General features: G+C 31.2%; 2 protein-coding genes across 2 annotated transcripts; one reads left to right on the top strand and one right to left on the bottom strand.

Moving 5' to 3' along the window:
* The first annotated feature begins 2,302 nt into the window (after positions 1-2,302).
* LOC114166295 (patatin-17-like) lies at positions 2,303-4,366 on the top strand. The gene is made up of 7 exons (XM_028051010.2): positions 2,303-2,527; positions 2,623-2,807; positions 2,931-3,084; positions 3,232-3,378; positions 3,469-3,666; positions 3,754-3,923; positions 4,011-4,366. Exons 1-7 carry the CDS (start codon positions 2,363-2,365, stop codon positions 4,159-4,161), a joined length of 1,170 nt encoding a protein of 389 aa, XP_027906811.2. The 5' UTR covers positions 2,303-2,362; the 3' UTR covers positions 4,162-4,366.
* A 15,187-nt stretch (positions 4,367-19,553) lies between these two features.
* On the bottom strand, positions 19,554-21,725 carry LOC114166289 (patatin-17-like). The gene is made up of 7 exons (XM_028051002.2): positions 21,526-21,725; positions 21,242-21,426; positions 20,972-21,125; positions 20,725-20,895; positions 20,386-20,628; positions 20,036-20,205; positions 19,554-19,912 (listed from the first exon to the last, which is right to left on the bottom strand). The coding sequence occupies exons 1-7, from the start codon at positions 21,703-21,705 to the stop codon at positions 19,765-19,767; spliced, it is 1,251 nt and encodes a 416-aa protein (XP_027906803.2). The 5' UTR covers positions 21,706-21,725; the 3' UTR covers positions 19,554-19,764.
* Positions 21,726-21,978: the final 253 nt, after the last annotated feature.

Below are 21,978 nucleotides of genomic sequence, written 5' to 3'. Positions count from 1 at the left end.
AGTTCTTATAAAAAATTGTATTTCGTTTCTAATTAAAAAGTATTTTTGTTTCTGTACTCAGTGAAAGTCATATAAATGTGTATAGGTTATTATAGTTAAATGTGGAACTCTGTATCATGGGAAAAACACCTCACTGTAAAAAGTCATTAAATAACAACCAAATTTAAAGATAAAAATAATTGACTTGGCTCTACTTTTGGTCACCACCTACTTAGGTTGACTTTGGCCTAAGCCTACTAGACTTGACCTTCAGCTAGTGTCAAATTATCTCAAACTTTAACCAAGTTTGATTCGTCTCGACGTAGCATGACTTTTGGCCAAGACCAACTTGTCTCAACCTTTGGCCTAGAGCTATTGGTCTTAACCTTCAGGTAGGCTAACTTAGTTCAACCTTCCTCCCGAGACAACTCAGTTCAACTCTTCGACTTTGGTCAACAAGGCTCAACCTTCTACCAAGATTGACATGGCTCGACCTTCAAGCCCAAATGACTTGGCACTACCTTTGACCAAGGTGTACTCAACTTGATATTCAATGTGGGCCTACTTGACTCGACCTTCATCCTGTGCCAACTCGTGATGAGCTTCGATGAGGGTCGACTCTTCTCGAACTTCAACCAAGATCGATTCATCTTAAACTTCTATCAGGATCGACTTGTCTCAACCTTCAGCCAGTGTTAACTAGTCATGAGCCTTGGCCCACCGACTAAATTCGATCTTTTGCCCTGGTCGAGTTAGATCACCCCTTTAACTTGGGCTGAATGTGCTTGGTCTTCACATGGACCAACGCAACTCAACCTTAAACCAAAGTTACTCGGGTCCACTCAGCTTGACCATTGGCCAGGCTTAGTTGACTCGACCTTCAGCTTGTGCCAACTTATTTTGAACTTCAACCAAGATAGATTCATCTTGATCTTTGACTTGGGCCAACTAATTAGTCCAACTCGTCTCAACTTTTGACCCATAATGACTTGTCTAAATCTTCAGACAGGTTTGACTTGTTTCAACCTCTGGTTTGTGCCGAATCCTTTTGACCTTCGTGGCAATCTGAATAATCTTGATGGTCAACTCGTTTTGATTTTCAGTTATAAGGTCACTTGTCTTGAAATTTGGTTAGGGTTGACTCTTCTTGACTTTCGATTAGGGCTGACTAATCTTAACCTCTTGTTAGGGTTGAGTAGTCTCATCCTTTGGACAAGGTTGACTAATTTCGACCTTTGGCCAGAGACGACTGATAAGACCTTCCTCTCGAGTCTACTCGACACGGACCAAGTTAACTCAACCTTCGATACTAAAGATCGAGCCATATCAACCCAAGACAAAGGATGAGTTAAATACACCATAATTGAGGGTCTAAACCATTGGACTTGGATTGAAGATCGAGACAGAGTCGAAGTTCGACACAAACATATTTCATCTTCAGCAACCAAATATGATGACTTCTACCATTAAGCATCGAAGGAATTTCAAAGACATATAATTACCTCACAATTACTCAAAAAAACAAATGACACAACATATTATTCGCCTTCAACCTTAATGAGTCCAGCACTTAAGTAAAAGTTGTTCTCTCACACCGTGTGGAAGGTAAGCTTAGATTCAAGTATTGAAAATATTATATAAAATAAAATATAAAATTAACAGAACTTGCGAAGAAGATAAATAAATTAAAAACGGAGAAAAATAACCATTATTCAGAAATTAGAATGTATATGTGTATATATAGACTTAAAATTAATTTAAAATCCTTCAAATATCAATGTAAACTAACAAACCCAGACAAGTTAAAAAAGATAAAATCTTTAATAATTTTGAAATTATTATTTAAAATTCCAAATTTATATAAAGATAAACTCATTGTTCTAACACTAAGGCATATGATTGCTTTTTTATGGTTTATCCCTTGAAGGAACAAAAAATAATAATAAGGAATCAATTCCACGGCCAGCATCTATGTTCACTGTTGATTAAGATCAGGATGGACCTGATGATAAGTTTGTATATTTTTAAAGTTTTATTTTTCCCTATTTCTAAAATATAAACAGAACATAAATGTTTAAAAGAGTTTCTATTTTATGATCGATAGAAAAACGTTTTATGCATTCTTCATTAAAAAATATATAAAAGAGTGGCGTGGATTTCTTTGTATTATCCTTTCCTTTTGGAAGCATTTAAAACTCTGCAGCTTATGTATGTAAGCAATGAGAAGCACCATTATTATAACATAAAATAACCTGTGTCCAACTTTTGTTTAATCATGGTACATGCATGTATCCTGCAAGAACATTTCTATAAATACCCTCTACATTTGAGCACAAATCACACAATTCTCTCACTACTTCTATACTACCTTGTGAAGCAATTAATGGCTCATTTGGTTTTCTTTGTTTTGCTGTTTGCTGGGCAAGTGATTGGTGGATTCAGTTCCCAAAGCCATGGAAGCATAACAACTATTCTGACCATTGACGGTGGTGGTGTGAGGGGGATTATTCCGGCAACAGTTCTTGATTACTTAGATAAGGCTCTTAAGGTTCATTCTTATTGTTTATATATTCTGCATATGTATTGAAATGGCATGAATGAATGAATGTTTATGAGGTTAACTTGAATTTTGTTGAGTTGCAGGCTAAGGATCCAAATGCAGATTTAGCACATTACTTTGATGTGATAGGAGGAACTAGCACTGGTTCACAAATAACAACTATGTTAGCCACTCCAAGCCCTGATGATCCTAGTCGTGGTACCTTCACTCCTGCACAAATTGTAGACTTCTACAAAGAAAATTATCCTCACATATTCAATTCATCTAGGTATAACAATATATATATATATATAGCATTAATTTTCTCAGAACATCAATATTAACAATTCACAGAAACTAATAATAAGATGCTTTCCTTTGTGTTTGTGATGATGAAACGACCAACATGCAGACCTGGAAAAGGTCCCATTTTCGATGGGGAATTTGCACTTAACTTAACTCGTGAACTGTTGAAGGATACACGAATCAATCAAACATTGACCAATGTTGTGATCACAAGTTTCGACATCAAAACACAAAAGCCGGTTATATTCTCAAACTACAAGGTTAGCAGCATATGCATATATATATATATATATATATATATATATATATATATATATATATATATATATATATATATATATATATATATATATTTCTTCATACATCAAAATCGAAACACGAATTAATGTAATGTTTTGGTGATGCAGCTTGAGAATGTTCCGCACTTAAATGGCTTGTTGTCGGATATGCTGATGTCGAGTACAGCTGCACCCACTGTTCTACCACCTTACTATTTTGAGAATGATGGTGTTGAGTTCAATATGGCTGATGGTGGTATAGCAGCTATTAATCCGGTAAATTAATTTAGTTATTGACTACAAATATGATAAAATCTCATGTGAATTATGTTGCGAGTTTAACAATTTCAAGTTTATTTTCATCAGACACGAGCAACAGTGAGCGAGGTGCTACAACAAAATAAGGATTCCGAAATCTTAGTGTTATCTTTGGGAACTGGAACAGTTAATTCGTCAAACACTTCTGGAATCGATTTCATTGGTGCTGCTGCAGCCATGACTGAATACTATATTGCTTCACTGTTTGGAGGCTTCAAACTTGGCCATACGTACCTTCGAATTCAGGTATACCTTCGAATACTACCTTTATTTTTCTCAAGAGTTATTTATGGTTTTGGATTATATATTGATGAATCATTTTATCAATGACAGGAATACAACTTGAATCCTGCTTTCTCCAATGCATTTAATGTTACACAAGCGAACATGGACGGCCTTGAAGAGACCGGAAAACAATTGTTACAGGAAAATGTTTTAAAGTTGAATTTGGATACTTTCGATCTAGAAAAACTTGGGGAAACAAATGCTCAGGCTCTTGACAGGTGAAAAAAAAATGAATTAATTACCTTTCAACTATTAATATTTTCTAGTTTTGAGAGGAATTAATGCTTTTATGTACTTTTATGAAGGATTGCTGATATTTTGTACGAAGAAAGACAACGTCGTCGTCTGAAACGGAAATCCATGGAAAAGGGAGGAAGACCATTTATTCAAACTCCTAGGGTTCTTTCCCACAAAACTCAAGCAAGTGGGAAACTCCTAAGGAACCTTTTTAATTAATTTCAATTGTATGACTTTGTATTAAGTCTCTTGTGTCCTTTATACACGCTTGTTGTAGTATCTTAGAATAAGCAAGGCATGGGAGTTCTATATATGTAACTCTTATGGCTACCAAGCATCTCTGTATAAGAAAAGGTCCACACTCCATCAGAGTTCTCTCTGCAGCTCTTTTTGAAAGAACCGTGAATGTAATAATATTATGCTCGATGCATGTGAGTTCTTTGTTTTTTTTTTTTTTTTTCCGATATACAGAGAATAAATCTCACATCAATTAAGAGTCAAAATCGAAAGTATTTTAAATACTTCTTTCTTTTTTTACCTTCTAAGATATTTTTTAAAAACAAAATAAAATGGCTGTTCCTAACGATATCGTCGGATTAGGTCGAAAACATGGTAACTGAACCGTATCAGGACCGAAGTCTTACTGCAACCGAGAGCAGCAAACCGAAGATCTATTAATGGGTGTTAGAAGTGGAGTCTTAAGGACTTCTTACTCCAGTAAGAACATGAACCAATAGCGAAAATCTTTTCAAACATAATCTCATAAACCATCACAACAAAGTAGTTATGCAAACATACTATGTTTCAAAATCAAGTTGCTTATGATGTTGTCATTCTTGCCAATCATGCACTTAAAATACTTCAAAGATCTCTTATATTATGGATTCCGCGTCTTTTTGTAAGATAGTTATATTTAAAAAAAAAAATATGATTTTTAGTTTATAGCTTAGTTCTTTAAAAGATGTTTTTGGTCTTTATATTTAATAAAATGTATATTATTAGTTTTTAACAAAACGTTAAAACGCATAATTTTGAATATTGTTTAGTGACTAAATACAGGGGTTAAGCAGAGGTAGGTAGATGATGCTATACTAAAATAAGGAAAGATAAGGATAGTACGAGTATGTATCATTCATGCATTTTTTTTTTCTTGTTTTTTAATTTTCTTTGTAGTAGATGACAAACCGAGTTATGTCATTCTTATATTAATATATCTCTATTCAAATCATGTCTTCTTGAAACACATTTATAAATGCATGCAATATAGAATATAGAATAAATGTGTAAGGTTTACAAATAATTACTCTCGGCTGCCATCACCATCAAGAATTAAAAAAATATAACGATCACTAGTGTAAAATAGGCTTTTTATACCGGTTAGAAAAGGCTTTTTATACCGGTTCCAACATCGGTATAAATGCAGGCGGTATAAAAGGTTTGATCTTTCTATATTGGTTATATAACAGGTATAAAAAATTTACTTTTTATACTATTTCTAAAACCGGTATAGAAAGTCCTCTTGGAAAAGGAAAGTTATGTAAGAAGGAACGCCTTACTATACCGATTATAGTTCCAACCGGTATAAAACATTACACATTTTACACCAAGTATGACCTCAACCGGTATAAAAAGTGATTTTTTTTTTATGAAAAATTTGTTTATGCTTCCTACCACATACCAAACCTGTATATAATTACCCAAAACATCCAGAAAACAAATCTCATTCAATCTAATATTTACATGAAATAGAATTTAATGTTTATATGAAATAAAATACTACTCCAAACCGAATTACTATATAAGTCGTAAAACACCTAACATCATCTTATATAAATACTTAAAAGAAACGAAGTCCATTGCTCACGAACTTCCTTAAAGACTCCTTGATCCATTGGAGATGTGTCATTGAAAATCTACATGATGAATAGTTGAGTCAATAATCTTTTAATGATAGAATGATTTATGTTATTGCAATTACCTCCTTTCCTTTTAGCCTATGAGCTCCAAAGTATAAAGAATGATTTATGTTAGCAATATGTTGAATTAAATAGTTAAACCTACATATAATATGAATTTACCTGAAAGACATGATTTAATCGCCTCTCCTTAAAAGCCTGCCATGTGCCTTCATCAAGGAATTGATACTTCTCACAAGGGTTTCTATCACTTAAGGGACCATAGATATAACGACTTGTAAGGTCCGTCTTAAAACCCTTCCATCGTTCTCTAGCAAATGAAATCCATTTTGTCCTTAACAAATTGCTGTTTGGGACATCATATGTGACCTGTACAATAAGAATGAATTACATATAATAAGTATCAGTTATATATTTACGTTATAAATTATATAGGTTAAGATTTCATACCTGGACACTTTGCCAAATCTGGTTCTTTATTGTCTCTGGAACATGGTCCCAATCATCTATAAGAATGGATGACTTGTTCCTACCAAGCAAAGCCACATAGCTCATGAATTTCGTGCTATTATCTCCCAAAGCTTTACCAGTTTGCATATCAAACTAGATAGGCAATCTCTGGTCTGCGTTGTGACTAACTGTTAACTCTCTCAATCTAGTCCCATGCCTACCCTTTTTTTTGGTAGACGTCTGAATCTTGTCCTCGTCTTATGAAGGTGGGAGGTCACCAAATGATGTGTCACCAGACATATCCCTATTCAAATAAATAATTGTTAGTGAGAATTAATAAATATCAGGTACCCTTTTCATAGTTGAAAACATTACACATGATAAAAATTTTACTATTGTCACTGGTTAGATACATGCAGATTCAACAGAGATACAAGAAAGCTATTGGTTATATGCCTTTTATTTTTTAGGTTTCATCACTAATTGCTGGAAAATTTGGGTACCTGAAAAAGAACAATGCTACTGCAAAATAATGCATGTAATTATTTTCTTAGAATGAAAAATAATCCTATTAAATTTGGTACGAATCATATCACAAAGTAACAACCTAGATAATATTAATTAAAAATATCAATAAGCCAAATAGGTCTAACCTTCTTTCACATGATAAAGACAAATGAGATATTTGTAAAGGTATTGTGACAATCAAGTTAATCATGTTGATTTAAAGGTAGGATTTCCACTATAAGAAATTTGCTAATTTGCGAGGGAAATTAGCGAGGGAAAATTTTGCTCGCTAATTTGTCGCTAATTAGCGACAAACTAAAATTGTAGCTAAGTTGTAGCTAATGAGCGAGGGACTATACACAACATAATATGGTAGCTAAGTTGTAGCTAATTAGTTAGGGATTAAATACAACACAAATATGGTAGCTAAGTTGCAGCTAATTAGCGAGGGACTTTACACAACATAATATGGTAGCTAAGTTGTAGCTAATTAGTTAGGGATTAAACACAACATAAATATGGTAGTTAAGTTATAGCTAATTAGTTAGGGATTATACACAGCATGATATGGTAGCTAAGTTGTAGCTAATTAGTTAGGGATTAAATACAACATAAATTTTGTAGCTAAGTTATAGCTAATTAGTTAGGAATTATACACAACATAATATGGTAGTTAAGTTGTAGCTAATTAGTTAGGGATTAAACACAACATAATATGGTAGTTAAATTGTAGCTAATTAATTAGGGATTAGATACAACATAGTATGGTAAGCTAATTAATTATGATTCATGATTTTGTTGCAAATCCAAAGCTAATAAATAGAATTTGTAATTAAAAATATATACAAACTATTCTATTAAATATAAATTTATTAAATAAATTTATAAAAACTATCAATATACTAACAAATTATCAAAATATATTTTATTTTTATATAAATTAATCTTTTATTTGTTAATTATATTTATTACATATATATATATATATATATATATATATATATTAAAATAATAACTAAAATTTAACTAATACAATATATTTCTTTCCGTTTAAATATTATTATAAAAGGTATTAAAACAATTCTTATTAATTATATTTAAAATCAAATGATTAATTATTATTTTGATAATTTATTATCTTTACGCTGCTTTTTTATATTTTATATATTAATTTATTCAAATAAAAGGATTATTAATTGATTTATATTGTTACATATTATTATATATATTATTATATTTATGGTATAATTTGTTTTATATTATTTAATTTTTTTAAACATTTTAAATATGAAATAAATTATTTATGATATATTATAAATAAAAACAAATTGTATGTATGTATTTTATTTATAAAATACGAATATTTAACTTAATTTAATTATACACTTAAAAATTCATTTAAAATTTAAATATTTATATTAGAAGAATTAATAAAAACACTGTTATTTTGTTTAGTTTCCTTGCTCTTTCGTAAACAGCACTGAACAATAGTAATTAATTACATAGTTTAAAATGAAATTAAAATAAAAAACGCTGATGGGAGCTCCGTTCGTTCCTTCATTCTCAAGCAGCGCTGTACACTTCCTTCGTTCCTTCGCTTTTTGATTTTTTTTCTATCAAACACTGACTACATTACTATGTTTCTAAAAACAAGTCAAACACCTCTCGCCAACGACGTAACGATTCTCGGTGGTTGTTCCCGGTGCCGTCGCTCATCTCTTCCATCCTCCGCCGTCGCTCATCTCTTCCATCCTCCGCCATCAGATTTACCTCTACTCCTCTCCGTTCGAATTCACACTATCCTTTCCTTTTTTTTTTTTTTCTCTTTCTCTTTCTCCATCGCAACACACTCAACTCTAGGTATTTCTTTTTCATTTTCATTTCAAATGTTAGTTTTATTGTTGATTTGCAACGTGTGAAACGAATCTGATTAAATTAAAGGCTTTAATTCCATTAGACGGTTCTGTTACCTGTGCTGGTTTTGTGGAGTTTGATCATCTACGCTAATATTTAATTTACTTCGCATTGCTTCGACATAGTTCTTTGATTCACCGGCTTTCGCCTCTACATTTTTTTGTGCATTCCATGGTTGTATATTGAGATGACTAATGAACACTATCTACATTCAACAACTCAAAATTATTGTCGTTGTAAGAACAGTGTCCTTGCTATTGTTTAAATTTGGAAAGAAAACCAAAAGGAATTGTGATTTTTTGAAGGTGATTAGGCCATAGGAATTAGTGATAGTCTATTGGATATTGTCATGTTGCAGTTTTTATGACTGTGTAATTGCAGGATTTCTCGCTTTGAATTGTGTAGTGTTTTGAAATACAAGAATTATTATGGCAATAAATCGTTGTTATTCAGTTTCATTTGCTTTAATGTTATTATGTTATGCTGTTTGGAGTGTCATTTTTTCTTCAATGCCTTTTATTGTCATGATGGATAATGTGATACTTTTGTAAAATTTAAATTGTTGATGTGCGACTTTGGTTTGGGTAATAAGTTTAAGCTTCAAACTCTAGCGGCCCTTTTACTTTTCCTTAAATGAGTCAAACTTCAACAGGAGGGGCTTTTCTAAGGATGTTATTGAGTAAATTATTGAATTATAATCATTTGTGCAGGTGTGGATGGAACATGAAGCCATCAATCAGCCCAAGCAAGAGCGATCAAGGACAAGATGGACTGGACAACATCCTTTGAAAGTTATTTGCAGACTTGGTTGTCAAGCAGATTCAACTGGGAAACAGACCAAACAATGTTTTTGACAAGAAAACATGGAATCATATTCGTGATGAGTTTAATAGGCAAACAGACCTTAGTTTCAACAACAATCAATTGAGGAAGCATCTAGATGTTCTTCGAACCCGTTTCTACAATTTGAAATCTGCTTATGATCAGAATAATGATTTTGTAATGGATGATTCCTGTTGCATTGGTTTTGAGCAGTGGGATGATATAGGGGTAAGTTCAAGTAAGTGTATTTAATATCAAGGTGTACTCGGTGTGAGTTTTACAACTGTTTATTTAATATGTGTATTTATAACGTCATCATTTCTTATATTTCTACCCGTCCAAAGCTGAAACAAAATTTCTACCTAACGCTGTTGCCTGGTTTGCATGATTTGTGACTTGTATCTTTGCCATTTTTTCCACAACAAAAGACATCATTGTTGGAGCAGCTAAAATCCCTAGAAACAAATGTAGGGGACCTAGTGTTATCAATTTCAGTTTTAATTAAAAAGTAGTGTTCAATTTAGAATTAGGATAATAGCATCTAAGGTATAGTTAGGACTGGACACTAGTATGAGCGTTATGGAAGCAAGAGGATGCATAGAGGGTGGTGGAATAAACGTTTAAGCACTTTGGAAGGATTAATATACTTGTGAATGTTGCGGCTGGGAACTTCCTTACGTCGACAGAGGATCTCTCCCCCAATGGCTTTCTAATAGGTTCTGTCTGTGTCACCCCTTCTTATCTTTTCTTTAATTTAAGGCAAATGGGTATATTGGTTAAAGAATTAAAAATAAAAAGATTATTGAGAAGTGTCATTAATAATGTGTCTAACTTATCTCATGTAACATGATTGGTGAAAATCCCTTTTGTACTTAAATCTGATTAATGGAATTTTTAGATTAATCGTTTATGATTTAATCACATTTTTAGATTACTTTAGATTTCAGTGATACTCCAATCAAAATTAAAGTTCACCCTATGTTAACTTTTGATACAAATTAAAGCTCCGGAGGAAATAAGTAGCAAATCAATTTATCAGGAGTTTCCCAATATTGATATGATCTAGTTTTTGCTGCTTGAACATCGGTTATTTTTGTTTTAAAGATGCTATCATTAACATCAATCAACAAACATATAAATTTGACTATTTTGAATGTGATAAAATTTGAAATGTTTCATATAAATTGGTTGGCAAGATGTATTATATTTTTAAGTAATATTAATAATTAAATTTATTTTATAAGGTACAAAAATAATAAGAGCATGAAACAATTTGGCCTAATGCAATTTGTTTCGATTTTGGTAGGAATTAGCTAGAGATAAAGTATTACAATTGGCGAGGGATTAGCTAGGGTTTAGCTAGGTATTAATTTGCTAGGAATCAGCTAGAAATTTGCTACAACCACTCTGCTAAGGATTAGCGAGGGTTTAGCTAGGGATTAGTTTGCTAGGGATTAACTAGAGATTTGTTACAAACATTTAGCTAGAGATTAGCTAGAGATTTGCTACAATTAGTTTGCTAGGTATTAGCTAGGGATTTGCTACAACTCATTTGCTAGGGATTAGCTAGGAATTTGCTACAACTCGTTTGCTAGGGATTAGCTAGGAATTTGCTACAACTAATTTGCTAGGGATTAGCTAGGGATTTGCTAGAACTAGTTTGCTAGGGATTAGCTAGGGATTTGCTACAAACATTTTGCTAGGGATTAGTTAGGGATTTGCTACAAACATTTTGCTAGAGATTATCTAGGGATTTGCTACAGCTAGTTTGTTAGGGATTAGCTAAAGATTAGCTAGGGATTAGCTATGGAGTAGTTCCCTGACTAATTAGCTACCTATAATTTAGTTTCGGTTCATTTCCCTCGCTATTTTCCCGCTAATCCTTCGCTAAATCGTTTTGCTAGGGATTAGCGAAGGATTAGCTAGGGATTATTCCCTCGCAAATTTGAAAATTTGTTGTAGTGTTCGTTAAGGGTTATAGTACTGTTTATTATTATTTTTTTCATAACTATTAATTTAGAAATTTGATTAGAGAATCAATTTTACCTTATCTTTGAATCTCTTCCACCATAAAACTTAAGGTTTTAAAGTTAGGACCAATATATATTTAAAACTTGAATAACCAACCGTGATGACATGAAAGAATAATAAATATTGTAACTCCAATCCCTCTCTAATTCCTCTAATTTAGTTATGTGTGATATTGGACTTCAATGATACACTATTAAACCATTAATACATGTTTAACTAAGCAGAGACATATATATAAAAAAAGAGATAAATCAGTAGTTTAGACACTATATCATAAATGGTACATCTTAAGTAGGTGACACTCGAAACATTTATAATAAATGCTATTTAGAATAAAAAATAATCAAGGGAAACATAAAGGTTCATAAAAGTAAATAAAAAGTAAAACAACAATTGCTATCTACATCTCTTATAGTGATTTTTTTTTTCTTTAAATCTCTTAAACCAATAACGTGACCTATTTGTATCTATTAAAAACAAATTTGATCATCTAAAGCAAACCAGTGGTAATTGGGTTAATGGGTAAAATATAGAATTCAGTTGATGCTTACCTAAAAAAACCTGCAAAGGAAGCAAAGTTGTTGAAAAGAATGTATTGAAAGAAAATAATCATAAGCCAAATAGGGAAATCTCCTCGTTAATGGAAATTAAATAAATGAATCTAAATCATGAAAACTTCATAATTAAATGGTACATTTAATTAATAGGGATAAGGAAACAAATAATAATTTCAATGAGGAGTTAGTACTCAATAATTGCAATAGTGTAAAATATATTTGCAGTTTCTTTTTTGTGATTATTTTTACCAATATTTATTAGTACTCAATAGTTGTTGGCATGTTAGAATATGTAGAATGTGAATAAATAGTGAACAATAAATAGAGATTATTTGAAGTGAAATGGAAATTAACATAATGTTCAAATTAACATTATTTGAACAATAAAAAGTCTGCTAATAATAAAAAGTCTGCCACAGCCTTCAAAATAAACCCAGTTTTAAAACAGCCTTTAAAACATTTACATAATCCAGCTTTGCCCTCAAGGTTTCACTTCGAATGTTCAACTTACCATTATTCACCCTCATTTTTTTTTGTCTTGAATGCCAGAAGATAATACCAGTAACTTGAGCTTTAACATTCTGTTGATCCATTAAAGTTGTGCACTAGCTCTAGACCAAACAAATTAACATATCCACACGCACCAAAACATAATCCATTGATCCATTCTCGAGAAACATGCTTCTAATCCATGTGATGTGCATTAATAGCTACTCTCATAAAGATCTAATCACGATGAAAATCTAAAAATGGCTAATGACGCATAAACACACATTAACAAGTTAAAGAACACTAGGATCCAAGAAAAGCAATTTCTCACACATGCCACAGTAGTATTCACATGATCCCCTCTCTTCCTGGATTGAAGAACAATTAGCCCTATAGCCATTGGAAAATCATAAAAGAGAAGTGAATCAACATTACTAATGATGAAATATTAACTTCTAAACTCTAGCCCCCACTTCCCCCATAATGCCCAAAATTGTAAACAACATATAACAAGTTTATCAAGCGCACATGCCTTTGTTTGAGGGCTTATTTTCTTATTCAATCATCATTACTCGAGGACATATTAAGCAACATAACTTTCCTAAATAGTAGACTGGATCAATATGATGTTGGATTTAAAAACCTACCTGGTACTACCTTCTGGCACAATGACAATGGCACATTTCATAAGCAATGCATTAGAAACAAAGGGTGGATGAAATTTCAAAAGATTTGTTCCTGCATACCTTTGACCATTGGACTTTTAAGCTGTAGATTCCAAAATTCAAAACTTTCTCAAATTTTAAGATAAGTAACCCAATGAAGATGGCCAAAATTACCACAAAGATGTCACCTATGAAGCCAACACTACAAATAGAAAACAAGTTTCTTCAATCACTTGAATCTCTTTTATCTCATAGAGAAAGGCATTAGCAAGCATATTAAAGACATGTCCAGGATTAATATGCTGAAAAGTAGAAATGGTGTGGAGGTTGCTCTGCAAATCTTGAACTGCTAAAAACTAAAAACTGCAGAAAAAAGTCAAGGGAAAACTCTCATGAATAAAAATTGAATTTAACATCATAGATCATGTTAGAATTGAACATACGCAATATATAAAAACAGAGGATGGCATAAGGAGCAAATGACCATTCACTTACAAGAAAATTTCCTACAATTAACTATGGCGCCAGTCATTCAGGTACCTCCTCCAGCTTTGCCTGCAATAGCAGCCTTCTAGTTGGAAACAGAACAAAAAAAGCAGTCACCACAACAATATAGGACTTCGTTGATTTCCTTGTCACTGTTAATTAGTAGAAACAGTTTTCAAAGTAATTTTACACTACTTGGCAATCAAATCCTTCATCCAAAATCTAATAAGTTTGGAAAATTGTTTCCAGATTAAATGATATTAAAACCAAAAGAGAGAAACAGTTAGGTTGACGTTTTAAATTGTTCTATTGTTTTTCATTCTTTTTAACATTTTCCTCAATTACACTAAACTTCGTGTCTTGCACCACCCTTCACTTATAATCATATTGCCTTAGAATCATGAGTAGTATCCTCTTATTGATTTTTTTCACTACCTGCACTAACTTTTAATCAATATGCATTAGGTATGTTGTAGCTCGGGCATGGTTGAGAAATGAAAGTCAAGGTTATTGGTAATGAGTAACCTACCTTAAAATCTTTGCAGAAACAACCTAACCTAGCAAAAATAGGAAAAAGGGGAATATCAATACCAAAAGCAGCAAACCCAACAAATAATAGGAGAATAGTAGTATTATTGCCTGAACGTGACAACAAGGGAGGTGCGAAACATGAACGTGACAACAATGGAGGTGTTAAACACAAACGTGAACAGAGGAGATCAACTCCAATGGAGGAGCGAACGCAAATGATGAAGGAAAGGAAAATGGAGAAGATGATGACAGAACGATGATCGGCGAATGCGAACGGCGAACGATGACTGCGAATGGTGAACGGTAAATGCGAACGGCGAACGGCGAACGGCGAACGATGAACCCAAACGGCAAATGTGAACAAACCTCAGCAGCGGCGAACACTGGACGAAAACGATGAGACCCGTGGGGAGTAAATGGAAATGAAAAAAAAAAAAAGGAAAAGTCTGGAAACATGAAACATCACTGGGAGTAAATGGAAATGAAAAAAAAAAAAAAGGAAAAGTCTGGAAATATGAAACATCACTGAGAAGTGGGAAGGATAAATGAAAAATAGAATATTCTATACCTATTGTACTTAGAACAATTATAAAAAGTCTTATTTAATATTCTAAAAAAGTTACTGAATCACTTTTTACACCTATTTTAGATTCAACAGGAATAAAAGAACTCATTTTATTCATAAAATTATTATGGTCTCTCTTTTTTATATCTAATAAATTTGAACAGGTATAATATATAAGTATAAAAAACTAATTTTGCACTAGTGGATAACCGGTACAAATTGGTGTGCAAATGCAGAAAGCGAAAATAGTTATACAAGTCAAAGAAGTAGACTTAGATAATATCTGAAAAATAATGCTTATTATCCTTTGCTTAGAATGAGGATTTGAATATATAAAACCTAGATTTGATCGATTTAGGTAGGATATTTTTGAATTTTGTTTAGAGGTCTAAACCATAAATTATAGGGTTAAATATATTTTTGGTCCCTCAAGTTTCAGCGAAATTTGGAATTAGTCCCTCATCAAAACTTTTGACCAATTTAGTCCTTCATCTTTCAAAATGCGTGAATTTAGTCCTTTTAACAAAATTTTGTTAAATTTATTTGACGTTTTAAGCGCATTTCATGATACTATTTAAATTATTTACACTGTTTGACACATTTTTGCTTCATTGTTAACTTAAATACTATCATGAAATGTGCTTCAAACGTTAGATCAACTTAACAAAATTTTGTTAAAAGGACTAAATTCACGCATTTTGAAAGATGAAGGACTAAATTGGTATAAAGTTTTGATGAGGGACTAATTCCAAAATTCACTGAAACTTGAGGGACCAAAAACATATTTAACCCTAAATTATATGCAAACTCTATTATAGGAAATTTTGTACATATCCTTTTGTATACGGGTTGAAATATCCCAATTATGTTAATAATTTGACCAAATATTAAAAAAACATATTTAATTATATATATATATATATATATATATATATATATATATATATATATATATATATATATATATATATATATATATAACATACACTAAAAGAAAATATTTCATTAACAACCAATTTTAGTGATTAAAAGTTATTAGTCATTATAATGACCAATTTAGATACCAATTTACAAAATAAAAAATTATTAGTTACCAAAATAATTACTATTATAAATCAAAAATTATAAGAAAATACTTCATTAGTAACCAATTTTAGTGACCAAAAGTTGTTAGTCACTATAGTGACCAATTTAGATACCAATTTAAAAAATAAAAAATTATTGGTTACTAAAATAGTCACTATTATAAATAAAAAAATTATAATTCATCACTAAATTGGTTATTAATTAATTAGAGACCATTTTAAAAACTAAGTCATTTTGGTAGTTAATTTTTAGTGACCAATTTTCTTTGGTAGCCAAAATGATATAGCTAATTTTAAAGACCAATGACCAATTATAATTCTTTATTCATAATATTGACTATTTTAGTAACTAATGATTTTTTATTTTATAAATTAGTATCTAAATTGGTCACTATATATAGTGACTAACAACTTTTAGTCACTAAGATTTGTTACTGAAACATTTTCTTAGTATTTGTATCTAAATCATGAAATCAATATGTAAATTGACTCATTTATATAAATTAACAATAAAAAAACAAATCATTAAAATATAATAGAATAAAAATTAAAAAATCACTTTACTTTAAAGAAAAATAAAAATAGATTTAAATAAATGATAAAAACAAATTAAAAAGAAGTTCGAAATAAAAAACAAAATTCAAACTTAAGCCTTCATGCATTGACAATTTCACATTTAAAAGAAAATTTCTAAAGTCATCCCTCATAATACTACTCCAATTTAAACATAAACAAAACACATTAATTGTTGTTGGTACAAAAACTTCACTAAAAAAATAAAATAAAATAAAATTCGTAACACGTCTTATGACTTCAATTCTAAAATATACTTTAAAGTTTTGATCCTCTTACAACTTTATCCTTTTCGTAATATTTTAAAATACAAATCCTTTTGCATAAATACAAAATAAATGACCTATTTATATAAATTAACTTAAAAAAAATGCGTATTGATAAGCCAAAATAATAATAACAGTAAAAAAAATTAAAATTTGGCACTTAATTTTGTCAATATTAATGGACAGTTCTTTCGGAATGCATGAAGTACCATGATTAAACAAATGCCAGACTCATTGTCTTCATTGTTTATAACTAGTTTTTTACCGTGCAATACACGGGATTATTTATAATAATTATCATGAATTATATATTGTAAACAAAATTTCAAAAACCATTTATTCTAAACAATAATATTGTAATATAACAAAGTTCAATATTCATAATTGATTAAGTACAAAACTATATTGTCATATAACAAAGTTGAATGACCATAATTCATCAACATTAAAAAATTATCGTTAATCTAATCACAACAACAACCATTCACGAATACTTCAACATTTGATTCGATGAAATCATTGTCTACTTGAAAGACAACAATATCTCCTTCTTTTAATTCATTTTCAGAACAAAATAGCCTCCAACCTTGACCAATCTTTGTTGAACTTCGTTGTTTGTTGGATATTAGTATTTTGCAATTCAATATAGTTTTAGGCCCTATAAGAAAGACGTCTTCTACCTTGACCTCTCGAATAAAGTTGGCAAACTTTGATGGCAAATCCTACATCATTAAAACGATTATTGTTAGCATAATTATTTGAATTTAATTATAGTAATAAGCATAATAATAAATAAGAAGGAATATACCAAGTGACTTGCTTTGCTTTGATACTTTGTCAATTTCACTGAAAATATAGATCTTGTATTTTGATGAGTAATACGGTTCATAAATGTTGTCCAACTTGTTCGTGTACATCCACCTTTAAACACTGTTATGTGAAATAAACAATTTCCCAAATACTGAAACTGGATGTGAGAATCACTTTGAATTTGATACAAATTTCTCATATTAAACCAACCTTCAGTGATCCTTGGGTTATCTGAATCCATGTTATAGGTAACTGTTGTGGTCATACCATTTACATCTACCAAGTGCCACTGTGGGCCTAATTCGTGTGCATAACCAATAGCAAAGTGTCGATCAACAAACAAAAATGGCTACAAAATAATGAGGATACTAAATTATTTTCAAACAATAAAGACATTATGAATATTTTTTCTGCAATAACAGAATGAAAAACAAAACATATATAAGTTGTCAACAGATTTATATATCAACAAAAAATATATTTATTTATAACAGACGTTGATAAAAATTGAGTTCAGAATTAATAATTATTTAAAAAAATAAATAGAAAGAAAAACAAAATTGAAAAAATTCTGAACATTGAAATAATAAAGAAACTCAAGTGAGAGGTGCAGTACATACGTTATGAATACAGAATACTGCGAACCACATAGAACAGAAAATCTCAATGCAGGGTAATAGATCTAAATTTGTAATTCTGTTAAAATTGAAGACATACCTTAGAGAATATGTAGATGGTGTTGAACTTCCAAAGTATTGTTCTCTGATGTTGGGTTTGGTCCATTTCCAATTTTGTAATTGCAGAGAAATGGAGGTTGAAATGTAGTGTTGAGTGAAGGATGTGTATGAAATGGTAAAGTGAAAGTTGTGAAGGAATGACAAACTTTAAGTCAGAATAGAGAACATTGTCACGTGCAAACAGTGACAACAAATTTAAAATTGTTATTGTTCACTGTCAGTAAAGTATCAGATAAAATAAAGTATAGAAGTTACAGGTAAAGTAACAGCAAAAATATATAATTCAGATTCTTTAACATTTAGAAAATTAAACAAATGAAATGCAATTATGTCAATTCGGATTCAGTAACACCCAAGCACATGTATGTAGATATTTATTGTTGAAAATAGAGTAAAGCAACAAATAACAATTGAAAACCAACATATATATTTTAATGATAAAGGAAAAGATTACACTAAAACAAATACACTTCATCTTTTCTTCTATATATTTTAATGAAGAACTCGTAAACATATTTTGTCCACTTTATTTGGAATGACGTGATCCCTTGTAAATAGATCAAATTAGTTGAAGAAAAATTCTTAAAAAAACTTTCTTCATAGTCACCCTTAATCTACATTAATCTAATAATCATATTAGCTGTGGAAATTGAATCACATGATACATTTAGATTGGTGGAAATGTTCGAAAAGAATTTTGTTATTATTAATTTTTTTGTTATTTCAATGATGATGTCATACAAAAGCAATCATATTTACAACTTACACTATTATATATTCATATTGCAATTCCTTAAACACGTGTTTCACAAGACATAATTGAATGGGGATAAACTTAGATTAATTGAAATATAAAATTGATATAAGAATGACATAAGTGAGTTTGTCATGTACTGAAATTGTATACACATATAAAATGTTGTGCGTGAATCTTACATACTCATACCATCACTATCTATAGATGCGTAAAATTGTCTCTCCATACACTCTTTTTAAAATAGCATTATACCTACCTCTACTTAACTAATCCATTCAGGTTTATAATTAGGAAATTTAAAGGATTATAACCTATACACAAGGTTACACTCTCACACATATACTTACAAAGTCCATATGACGCTATTTTTCCACACAGAACCCACCTATATATTGTTGAGACACACAATATATCATTCATAATCACACAAAGATCTTATATTCTTAAGAATACAGAAAAACAAAAAGTAATAATAACTTCTTAATTAGAGGAACTGACATAGAGTTAACCTTGTTTTTACAATAGGGAGATATGGTTGGTATATTATTCATGATTCTTGCTGGCTATAAGAGTTGCACAGAACTCACATATATGCCTTCAGCCTTATTCTGTAGATAGTACAACAAGCATGGATAACTAATACAAACTCATGCAAATAACATTACATAACTTTGTTCTTTTGAAATGTCCAATTTGCTTCAGTTTTGTCTGAAGGAACCCTAATAGTTTCAAGAAATGGCCTTCCTCCTTTCTCAGAAGATTTTTGTTTCAGACGATGCTGTCTTTCACCATACAAAATATCAGCAAGCCTTCGTAACAACACAAAAACATTAGTTTCCCATCAAAATAGAATTAGATATTATGTGTAACCACAGAAACCTAACTAAAACTAGTAATTGAGTAAATCAAACGATTATTGTTAATTTTTCCACCTGTCAAGAGCCTCAGCATTTGTTGCTACGCCTTCTTCTACACAGAAAGTGTCCAAATTGATCTTCTTAACTTTTTCTTCTAAAAGTTCTTTCCCTGCCTCTTCAAGACCCTCCATGTTTCCTTTTGCAACATCAGTCATGTCGGAGAGAGCAGGATCCAATTCGTATTCCTGTCATTGATTACTAGATTAGTCAATTATTCACAGATAAACATTTCAAACCAATAAATAATTTTTAAGAAAATGTTGGAAATATATTAGTATAAATTTAATGCTATTGTTATTTTCTGTCTTCTTTGTTACAGAAAGATGAAAACCTATTACGGCAGTTAAATAAAAAGCAACGTATACCTGAATTCGAAGGTAGTTAATGGTAGGTTTTCGGAAGAGTGAACCATGATAGTATTCATTCATGGAGGTTGTTGCACGATCAAGAAAAATGATCAAAGGAAAGAGCCATGTGAAACTGTTCCATGTGGCAGCCATTTCAGCATTGAAAATCTGCTGAGTTTCTGTTGTTCCAGTTCCCAAAGACAAAACAATTACTTTGGAATACTTATTGTGTCGTAGTACTTCACTCACTGTTGCTCCAGTCTGATCAACAGTATAAGTATATATAAGTATCCATCCATCATAATTTACATCTAATTTATTTGATCATATTTGTAATCAATAGCGTAATTAATTTACCGGATTCCCATTCACTAGTTCATTACTAAGCATACTCAAGTCCGCACCACTAATCAAATTGAAGTCAACACCATCGTTCTCAAAAGAGTAGGGTGGCAGAAGAGAGGGTGCTGCTGAAGCCGATATGCTTATATCAGACATCAACGCATTGAAGTAGGGATACTTCTCAACCTACATCACCAAAACTTTTATATTATTTTTTTTTTTTTCAGTAAAGAAAAATATAATACATGCATATGCTGCTAACCTTGTAGTTTGAGAATATAACTGGCTTTTGTCTCTTGATGTCGAAAGTTGGGATTACAACATTAGTCAGTGTTTGACTAAGTCGTGTGTCCTTAAACAGTTCACGAGTTATGTTGTGTAAAAACTCCCCGTCGAATTGCGTACCGGTTCCAGGTCTGCATATTGGTTGTTTCAATATCACAAACACCAAACGAAAGCATGTTATTATGAGATGTGGTTAATTGTTCATATTGATGATGTTCTGAGAATATTAATTCTGTTGTTATTATACCTAGATGAATTGAACACATGAGGGCCATTTTTTTTGTAGAAGTCTACAATTTGTGCAGGAGTAAAGGCTGCACGAGTAGGATCGTGAGGGCTTGGTGTGGCTAACAAAGCTGTTATGAGTGCACCAGTGCCACTCCCTCCTATCACATCAAAGAAATGTGCTAAATCTGCATTTGGATCCCTAGCCTGCAACTCAACACCAAATTCAAGTTAGCCACATAAACATTCATTCATTCATGTCATTTCAATACATATATGAAGAGTATATAAAGAATAAGAATGTACCTTAAGAGCCTTATCTAAGTGATCAAGAACTGTTGCTGGAATAATCCCTCTGATACCACCACCATCAATGCTCAGAATAGTTAATGTGTTTCCATTGTCAGATGGAGGCAGTTTCTGGGTACTGAATCCACCAATCACTTGCCCAGCAAACAACAAAACAAAGAAAACCAAATGACCCATTAATTGCTTCACTAGGTACTATAGAAGTAGTTGAGAGAATATTGTGATTTGTGCTGAAATGCAGAGGGTATTTATAGAATTTTTATGCAGGATACATGCATGTAGAATGATTAAACAAATGTTATTTTATGCATGATTATGGTGCTGCTCATTGCTTACATAAGCTGCAGAGTTTTAAATGGTTCCAAAAGGACAGGATAATACAATAAAATCCACTCCATCATATTACGAATATTCTAATGAAGAATGCGTAAAAGGTTCTTATTTGTTTAG

The sequence above is a fragment of the Vigna unguiculata genome, chromosome 10 (assembly GCF_037176805.1).
Source record: "Vigna unguiculata cultivar grain cowpea cultivar isolate G323 ecotype 2 chromosome 10, ASM3717680v1, whole genome shotgun sequence".
In the NCBI taxonomy this organism is placed as follows: Eukaryota; Viridiplantae; Streptophyta; class Magnoliopsida; order Fabales; family Fabaceae; genus Vigna; species Vigna unguiculata.
Note: the sequence above shows the minus strand (reverse complement) of the source record. Positions and strands in the feature narration are given on the sequence as shown.

Excerpts from the sequence above, each read along its gene's own strand:
- LOC114166295 (XM_028051010.2), top strand. The coding sequence starts at position 2,363 with ATGGCTCATTTGGTTTTCTTTGTTTTGCTGTTTGCTGGGCAAGTGATT. Across the intron at positions 2,528-2,622 it reads ACTTAGATAAGGCTCTTAAG|GCTAAGGATCCAAATGCAGA; the intron begins GTTCATTCTTAT and ends GTTGAGTTGCAG. Across the intron at positions 3,085-3,231 it reads TTATATTCTCAAACTACAAG|CTTGAGAATGTTCCGCACTT; the intron begins GTTAGCAGCATA and ends TTGGTGATGCAG.
- LOC114166289 (XM_028051002.2), bottom strand. The coding sequence starts at position 21,705 with ATGGGTCATTTGGTTTTCTTTGTTTTGTTGTTTGCTGGGCAAGTGATT. Across the intron at positions 20,896-20,971 it reads TTATATTCTCAAACTACAAG|GTTGAGAAGTATCCCTACTT; the intron begins GTTAGCAGCATA and ends TTGGTGATGTAG. Across the intron at positions 20,629-20,724 it reads AACTAGTGAATGGGAATCCG|ACTGGAGCAACAGTGAGTGA; the intron begins GTAAATTAATTA and ends ACTGTTGATCAG.